The 10,072-nt window shown below is 33.6% G+C and overlaps 1 protein-coding gene across 1 annotated transcript; it reads left to right on the plus strand.

The window, feature by feature from the left end:
- The first annotated feature begins 236 nt into the window (after positions 1-236).
- LOC21393345 (probable serine incorporator) lies at positions 237-4,182 on the plus strand. Its single transcript, XM_010105132.2, has 6 exons — positions 237-512; positions 1,075-1,311; positions 1,893-2,004; positions 2,098-2,272; positions 3,096-3,333; positions 3,572-4,182. Exons 1-6 carry the CDS (start codon positions 338-340, stop codon positions 3,862-3,864), a joined length of 1,230 nt encoding a protein of 409 aa, XP_010103434.1. The 5' UTR covers positions 237-337; the 3' UTR covers positions 3,865-4,182.
- The last annotated feature ends 5,890 nt before the right edge of the window (positions 4,183-10,072 follow it).

Genomic DNA, 10,072 nt, shown 5'->3' on the forward strand with positions numbered 1-10,072 from the left:
ATATACTCTCTTTTTTCTATTTATTTTTACGTAAATTATAACAAAAGGTGTTAAGTGAGAAGAATTTAAATTTTAAGAGGTAAAGTGAGAGTTTTTAAGATTTGAGTGGCAAAATGAGAATAATCTTAAAGTTCATGAGCACCGGTGATAATAATCTAAAGATTAGTGGGGCAAAATGAGAACGATCATAACGTCGGGGACACAAATCTGAATTATTTTTACAAGTCCAACCGACCATTCCTCTTTCCAAAACTTACGAGTCCTACTCTTGAATAGCTCGAACAGGCTTACCAGACCGTACATCGTTCAGAAACTTTCGAGAGAGAGAGAGATAGAGATGTCGTGCCTGGCTTCTTGCTGTGCGGCGGCGACGTGCGGTCTATGCACGTCGGTAGCGTCTGGTATCTCCAAGAAATCGGCGAGAATCGCTTACTGTGGGCTTTTCGGTGTCTCCCTCGTCGTTTCCTGGATTCTCAGGGAAGTCGGAGCTCCTCTCCTCGAGAAATTCCCATGTCAGTTTTCATTTCTTCCCAACACTTTTTTTTTCCCGAGTTTCGACCTGGTTATTGTTTAACTAATTGGCCGTCTAAAATGATGATTATTGCTCCAGAATTTCGAATTATGATATCTTCCGAGCGACCTATTCCACTTTCTTGCTTGGGACAATTCTTTGTTGAATAATGAAATTACATCCTTTGCGTTTGATTCTGCATTTTCCGTGTTGGTTGGTTTGGTGATAAAAATGCAGACTTTCTGGTATTTCATTTTTTGTGTTTTTGTATCGTTTTCTCTGGCAAATTACAAAATTGAGCTAAAATCAGTCGTTTCATAGCTTAATATGGAGATTTGGAAGTACGGGTTGTTTTATATTCGAATTTTTGCTTGGAATAGTTCGGTAAATAGTAAAATTACAGCCTTTGCGTTTAATTCTGATTTTTCCGTATTGGGTTTAGTGATTCAAATGCAGATAGTTAGAAATTTAGCTGAAATTGATGGTTCTTGTAGCTGAATATGGCGATTGCATTACGATGTAGTTGAAAATGGAATTTATTTTTTCTGTTTGTTTGATCATAGGGATAAGCAAATCCGAGACTCACACAAAGGAATGGTATCAAATACAAGCGGTTCTTCGTGTGAGCTTGGGGAATTTCTTGTTTTTCGCAATATTTGCTCTTATAATGATCGGGGTAAAGGACCAAAATGACCGGCGTGATTCATGGCATCATGGTGGTTGGATTGCAAAGATGGTGATATGGCTTGTGCTTGTTGTTCTCATGTTTTTCATTCCAGATGCCGTCATCTCATTTTACGGTCAGTCATTACTTAGGTCTTGGAGAGTTAATATTAATTTAAGGCAACTCTTAGTTATCAAGGAAGTAAATATTAATATTTTGCTGACGTAAAATTTTTGTCATTAATTTTATGATATCAACATTGATATTGGTATTCTTACCTTCTAATTCATCTCTTTGATATGGTATAATGGAGAAATGTTTGAGCGTGGCTTGATATATTTGTGTGCTTCTCATTTTGAAGAGAGAAGTAGGATACCTCTCTTTTGTTTTTCTGCTTTTGTGAGCCCTGATTTTTGCGGTTTCGTGAGCGGACTAAACATTTTTTTGATGAAAAGTGGACTAAACATCTTACCCGGGGAAACATGAGTGCAAATATCCTTGTACCCATAGACATCCGTTGTTGCCCAGATTGTCTTCTGTGGCATAAATACAGAGATATTAGATGGGATCAATATCTGGGAGTTCTGTTTTCTGTTCTCATGAGTGGGTTTCTAGTTTCTTGTCTTATTGTATTCTACATTGACGTGGGGATTTGTCAAATTATAATTTTGTTTCTTAGATTTGGTGTTTTCTGTGCAAAATTTTATGTACTTGCAGGAACTTTATCAAAATTCGGAGCAGGTCTATTTTTACTTGTTCAAGTGATTATCTTGCTAGACTTCACTCACTCGTGGAATGATGCTTGGGTTGAGAAAGACGAACAGAAATGGTTGGTTCAAGAAGTTAATCATATATTTCACCATTGTTTTCCTTAATTTCTGCCCGTATTTGGTCCCTAACCAGATAACTGTATATGCTTTAGGTATATTGCCTTACTTGTTGTATCTGTTGGATGCTACCTTGCGGCATTTGCATTCTCTGGAATTCTGTTCATTTGGTTCAATCCCTCTGGTCAAGACTGTGGCCTTAATGTTTTCTTTATTGTCATGACCATGATTCTTGCTCTTGCATTTGCGATTATTGCCTTACACCCAGCGGTAAGTGCAGAACTGTATTATTCTTGTTTCACTATCATGGTTGATTTAACTTCTCCACTGTTCTTCATATACTATCAAGCTTTTTATTAATTTCCAGATGATATTCTACAAAAGCTCTCTAATATCTATCTTCCTGTTTCTCTCTAATATCTATTTAAGTTCATACCCTGTCGTATATGAGCAGGGCAGCACAGACAAAATTCATATCATATATGACACTAGTTTCCATGTTACATGAGTTGATGTACATGGGTAGTTTTTAGGTTATCATCTTTTTATGTGTTTTTCCAGAGAAAAGTAGCAGAAAACTATTTTGCTAAAAGTGATATCAGGCTAGATTATCTGCATTACTAGATAGATAGATAGACTTTAGGAAGTCATCTGTAAAAGCCACAAATCCCATGGCTAATAAAAAAATTGTTCTTCTATACAAAAATGAGAAGTGAGAGAGATGCATGAACGGGGTAGCATAATGCCATAACATGACTGGAAATGATCATTTATTTATCTTGTAGATCAGATTTCTTTCATTATCTTCTCTGCCTTTCATATTTAGTGATATTTAATTTTTATTACATAAGCTTCCAGGTCCCAGATCCTTTAATTCGTATGATCGTGTAACATCGTTCTTGGAGTTTATGCTTGTTTAGTAAAAAATGTAAATCAGCTATTTAAACTTTCGCTTGCATAATGGGGTTGGTTTCTGTAATTAGTGTTGTAACAACGGCTAGACAGGCCTGCGGTTATGGGGTCTCACAGTTTTTTACTGAGCTTCAAATATAGTAGTAATTTTGACTTGTGTGATGATAACGTGTGGAAACAGGTGAATGGCAGCCTCTTGCCTGCATCTGTGATATCTCTTTATTGTGCTTATGTTTGCTACACGGGGCTTTCCAGCGAACCTCATGACTACAAATGCAATGGTCTGAACAAATCCAAAGCAGTCTCCCTAAGTACTCTTATTCTTGGGATGCTCACAACTGTTCTCTCAGTTTTATATTCTGCACTTCGTGCTGGATCATCGACAACTTTTTTATCACCTCCATCTTCACCCAAGTCAGGTATCCAAAACCAAACTTGATCATATTGTTAAAAGTAGTTAACTTGACCAATTGAGTTCTTGGTTGACAATTTCTTGCTCTCCAAACAACCAGTTTCTTATAACAGTTTTCTCCAATTCCCTTGATCGGATTTTAAAAATTTTCAAATAATAATACCGTTATGCTCCATGAGTCTAACCTCATGTTACTTGGTTATTGCGGATAAAATTGTCAACTAATATCAAAAACCATCACACAGGTGCAAAGAAACCTCTTCTTGAAGAAGAGTTGGAAGAAGGGAAAGAAAAGAAGGAAAAAGAAACGCGGCCCGTTAGTTATTCCTACTCATTCTTCCACCTGATATTTGCTCTGGCTAGCATGTATGCGGCGATGCTTCTTTCGGGATGGACCAATTCATCTGAGAGCTCGGACCTAATTGACATTGGGTGGACGACTGTTTGGGTCCGAATCTGCACAGGGTGGGTCACTGCCGCGCTATTTGTATGGTCCATTGTGGCTCCTTTGTTTTTCCCCGATCGCGAGTTCTTTTAGGTCACTTGTTCATAATGTGTCTGGAAATCACAGTGTGAATATGTTATAGTTGTTCGTTTGTGGACCCTACAGTTGATTATGTAAGTACCAAGACTAAAATCTGCTTGAGCTGTTTGGTATGCATATTTCTAGTCGATATTCCACAGAATTGATGTTTGAATTTTCTGAAGGCCTTGCCTTGTTATTGAAGAGGGCAGGGAAGGAGGCCAAGAGTGTTATGAAGATAGTTTTAGGTGGGCTGGGAATGTGCTGTGCGCATATATATAACGTAATAAATAGAATGAATCTCTTATATTTGAAACTTATATATATATATATATATGGATTTGTGTTATTGTATTTTATTATTTATAATCATTATTATTGATATTCTTGTTTGTCTACATTGAATTTGTCCTATTCAAGTTTGTATATTGATACTGTGATGGGAAGAATCAAGTCTTTTTCTTACTTATAACTATGACGTACACAAAAAATACACATATTTTGTGGATATATATATATATATACACATATTATTTGAGAACTGTGGATAGCACCTGTAATAGCTGTCAAATTGAGAGCAACACAAGAAAGCTTATTGCCAAACAAAAACGGCCCAATTGAGGACTAAATACAAAGTTTGATTTCACTTCCTACCTAACCTATTTATCTTGTCTCTATTCTTCAGAGCTTGCTATTCCTTACATTAGTTGTGGCTTAGATTAATTGCAGAATGACCCACCTGGTTGTGCTTGATAAACTCCAAAATTGCTATATTCATAATTGATTTATGATTTATCCATCCTTTTTTTTGTTGTTAATAATTGATTTTTCAATCCGTTTTTTCCTTTAAAAAGACTATATCTAAGGGTGTGCAACAAACCATTCAAACCGTTCGAACCAACCAAATCAAACCAAACTAAAAGAAAACCAAACCAGACTAGTTAATAATTGATTGGTTTGATTTGGTTTAAATTTTTAAAAAAAAAACCAATTAAATTAGTTTAGTTTGTGGTTTTATCCTTAATAAAACTAAACTAAACCAAATCAATTTCTATCTATACATATTTTCTTAAAATTATATATATCTTATCTATGTGTAACTTATCCATTTACAGATTTTTATGAACTATGGAAGAAGTTTGCAATTATATCAAAGAAAGCATTTTTTTAGGAGTCTAAAGAGTTTAGAATTAAAGATAAATTTGTGGATTTGAAAGTTTTAATTTTGTTCATGATTTTAATTTTTTACTTTTAATGTTTTGATTTCTGTTTGAATTAGATATTTCGTTCTTTAGCTATTGATGGTTACAGTTAAGAAATAATGGAATATCTATCATACAAAATGTTAATACTAACTACAGTTGAGACTTAAAAATAGATCGTAAAATATTAGTTCAAACTAATTAGAAAAACCAAATCAACTTAATTATAATTAGTTTAGTTTGAATTATATCTGATCTTTTAATTGGTTTGATTTAGTTTGAAAATCTCTAAACTAACTTTTAATTGATTTTGTTAGGAATAATGTCCTAAAAGCATAAGATATAACAGGATATTTATTATTTAATTAATAAAAGAGTTTATTCATCATTTTATGTGCATATATTTATGAATATTTTATGAATATCAAATGAAAATTCCGTGATTATTTATGTAACCTTAAACATAGTATATAAGTGTTATATACGAGAGGATAGTGTTTAAGGATAATAATAAAAAATATTGTTCATAATGAATTTAATTAAAGTTCAGAATCTTTAATTAAAACATTATTAATACATGTCATTCCCATTTAGAATGGAATGGTGTTATCCGCACTGTTAATATGGTGAGATATTGAATTAGTGTATTTCGCATAATGAGATTGTGTGGAACAGGGACACAGACACAATATGAATTTCTAATAATTTCCGTTAAGCATAGAAATTCTAATTGAGTCTACCGATGGTCATATATAGAATGATCTTAATCCTGAGCTCCTTAACAAACTCCTAATTATGGATTTATGTCTTTTAGTTTACTCAGTACGGATTCTGAGACCCTGAATCCTATTCCTTGTATTTTGGAGACATGATGAAATAGGTAGCTGGGAATGTTATTATACGAGATGGAATCCATTCCTTCTTGAGAAAGAAGTAGATAAATAATTCTCTTGAGTGTTGATTCGGTACTTGGATTAGTAAGAGCGCTCTGGTTCATGAATGTGTTTTATGAGTCACTATCCATTAGAGAATCAATGGTACTCAAGGATGCAGATATAATTAAAGAGGTTAACGGATTTTACCTGACTCTAATTATGAATTATTTATGGAGGATTGATCTATATGCAATGACTATATCAAATGGGCACTTCACAGTTTAGAAGTAATTAATGTCTATAATTTCGAGAGTTCAATTCTAAGTTTATAGTGGAGTAACTATTAGAATTAATAGAATTGATTAATTAATTAAAGTGTTTAATTAATTATTAATTTTATTGGAGCTCGGGATTATATGTCCATAAGTCCCCGTGTTGTCCTTGTAATTCTACCAGACACAAAGGACAAAATGGGAATTTTAGAATTATGAAATTCTAAAATTAAATGCTCGAAAAATAATTAATTGAGAATTAATTATTATTTAAATAATGTGATTATTTAAATTTGAATTTGAATTAAAATTGGACTACAAGATAAAGGATGATTTCTCTCCCTTCTCTATCCAGAATTGGCGCCACACACAAGGGAGAAAAACCCTAGGGTGGCCGGCCACATTAGAGATAAGGTGTAGGAGATTTTTTGTTCCAAATTCAAAATAGGAGATAGAGATATAATTCCTTTTTGAAGTTTGACTTCTACTCTTTAAATATGAGAATGATAGAAAATTGTGAACACAATTTTTAAAACAGTTTTTCTGCCCTAAGAGTTAGTGTGGCCGAATTTTCTCAAAGGAAAAAGAGAAGAAAATTTTTTCTCCCAAAAATTTCACATAGTGCATGCGTTGGTGTTTGTAGAAATTCGAGTGTTTTTGGAAACCTGTTTTGTCCCACGTGTGCCCACACACACGTTTACGTGGAATCAAGGAATTGACGTGGAAGACTTTGATTTTCTAAACACAAAGATTGGAGCAAGGACTGTTCGTGATCAAAGAACTCAAGTTATCATCCGAGTCGGCTTTCAGGTATTTTTTCATGATTGAGTTCTTGATATATATAAATTAATGTGATTAATTTATTCATGCATAAATTAATATAATCTATAGAGTATCTCAAAAGTTTTCTGAAATTTTTGTTATACACGATCCGCCTCCCTGCTACGCTTCCGCATCCGAATTCGATTCGGTTACCAACAGATTTAATTTGTATTTTACTCAAAATAATCGGTTTAATTAGTTTACACACTCGTGACTATATTCCACCAATGGTCACCACTCTTAGATGGGCTCAGAATTGCTATCCATTTTCTGTACGAGGAAGCAACTGAAAAAGCATGTGTTATGTAAGAGGTGAAAAAAGAGAAATTGTAGTCCATAGGCCAACATTTAAAACTTGTGGAAGTAAATAACTTATTTACTGAGTGTTAGAAATAAATAGGCCATTTACAGTTTTAAACCTTTTATCTTCTAATTTTACCCTTTTTATAGGATTTGTTGTTTTTTTTTTCTTTTCTTTTCTTTTTAGAGCCCTCTCTCTGCTGACTTCTCTCTCTTTTCTTCTCTCATCACCAAATGGATCCCTCTCTCTCTCTTCTGATCTCCCTGCTTCTCTCCCACCCTCCCTAACTTCTCTCTCTCCTCTGGTAAAATCTAAGCTCAGACCTCGCCGTCATGACTCACGACAGTGTAGTCAAGAAAATGCGAGCTCTTTCGACAGTGACGAATTTCATTGATCTGCATCCATATCTTCTTGCCGTCATTCTAGATCTCCACCTTCAATGTTAGTCGGCACCTCATGTATTGTGGTGGCCATGAAGAGAACATGGTGTTTCTAGAATAATTTGAATATATGTATTTTAAGCAATCTGTGCTAGAAAAAATAAATAAATAAATTGTTGATCGGAATGTAAATTTATAAGTTATGTTTTTAACCATTAATTTGTGTCATTTGGTTTGAAACTCTTAAGTTTATTATTGTTTTGATCAGTTCAATTGGCTATTAATGTTCGGGTCTTACTTTGTGCTGGGTAAGACAATCTGATTCTCTAGTAGATATTTGATGAATTGCTTAATTTTACAGCCTGAGTACAACGAACGTAGAGAGAGAAAGAGAGAGAATTTTAGTTTTTTCTTGGGTATCATTTTAATTTTTTTACACGGGGACACTTTTATAAATTTAAGTGCTAGTAAATTCAGATTAACAGTAAATGGTCTATTTATTAACTATTTCTAAACTTTGGACTATTAATTCTTATTACTCTCTTAATTAGGCCTATTTCCCTTCTTCTCCAAAAAAAAAAAAAAAAGAAAAAAAGCCAATCCCAATCCCAATATATATCATCTTCATAATTTTCATATTTCATTATCAAGCAATAAAAAATTAAAAAGAAAACACTTTAAAAAAATGAGAAGATTCCCCTAGAAAACTGAGAAATAAAAGGAAAATTATAAATTTAAGAAATATGCTCATCACCCTAAAAAAAAAACTCCTATTCAAGTGTGAATTTTTTTTCACAAAAAGAAAGAAAGAAAGAAATACATGTATGAATTTAAGGGTTTGTTTAGTTTACGCATTTAATTTAAATTTTTTATGACAAATTACACTTATGCCTCTTGAACTATTGCCGTTTTGCAAATATTCTCCTTAAAGTTTAAAAATAGCAAATTTTTTCCTTAAACAATTCGCCGTTAGCACGCGTCCCCCTTATCCGCCCATGTTGTTAAATTATGAAGGTTAAGTGTGACGTGGCAGTCGTTGAGACATTTAATTTTTAATGTAATATGAAATGACGATTTTACCCTTGAAACCCAGATCTACCAAAATTAAAATTAAAATTAAAATTTCACAATTTTTCTCTTTTCTTTCATATGATTTTACACGACTTTCGCACTCCATTCCCTCGCCGGAGGTGGATCGCGCGGAGGTGGGGTCGGTGCCTGCAGATCTGGGCTCGTCGAAGGTGGGTCGTGCGGGAGTGGGGTTCGCCAAGGCTAGGGTCACGAGTGTTGGAAAATACGACATCGAGTGCGCAGCGGAATTTTAAAATTTTAAATCAATGCCAAAGCCAACCAAGAACATGTTTATGATGCTAAATAACATAAATACTAAGATTAAATCATACTTTTAGAGATTCAGGAAACAACACGTCTGACATATCAAAGTGTTCCAAACAGCAACCGGAAGAGCCTCAGCTAACTGATCTTCTTTGCTATTCTCGTTTCCACGATCGGAGTACGGGTGGGCACACGTCGTTCAATCTCCTCTTGGTATTCTTGAACTCCTTCCAACCACAAGAGAGTCACAGGAAAAATCATTCTTGAGAATTAAATAATTTTTTCTCTTAAGAATCTTTTGCCAAAAGTGTTGGGAATGGTGTCCTAGAAGCATGAGATGTAATAGGATATTTATTATTTATTTAATAAAAGAGTTTATTCATTATTTTATGTGCATATATTTATGAATATTTTATGAATATCAATAAAAATTCCATGATTATTTATGTAACCTTAAACATTGTATATAAGTGTTATATACGAGAGGATAATGTTTAAGGATAATAATCAAAAAGCAATGTTCATAATGAATTTAATTAAAGTTTGGAATCTTTAATTAAAACATTATTAATACATGTCATTCCCATTTAGAATGGAATGGTGTTATCCGCACTGTTAATATGGTGAGATATTGAATGAGTGTATTTCGCATAATGAGATTATGTGGAACAAGGACACAGACAAAATATGAATTTTTAATAATTCCGTTAAGTATAGAAATTCTAATTGAGTTTACCGATGGTCATAGATAGGATGATCTTAATCATGAGTTCTTAACAGACTCCTATTTATGGATTTGTGTCTTTTGATTTACTCGGTACGGATTCTGAGATCCTGAGTCTTATTCCTTGTATTTTGGAGATATGATGAAGCAGGTAGCCGGGAATGTTTCCTTCTTAACAAAGAAGTAGATAAATAATTCTCTTGAGGGTTGATTCGGTACTTGGACCAGTAGGAGCTCCGATTTATGAATGTGTTTTATGAATCACTGTCCATTAGAGAATCAATGGTACTCAAGGATAAAGAAGTAATTAGA

The sequence above is a fragment of the Morus notabilis genome, unplaced genomic scaffold, assembly GCF_000414095.1.
Source record: "Morus notabilis unplaced genomic scaffold, ASM41409v2 Scaffold605, whole genome shotgun sequence".
NCBI lineage: Eukaryota > Viridiplantae > Streptophyta > Magnoliopsida > Rosales > Moraceae > Morus > Morus notabilis.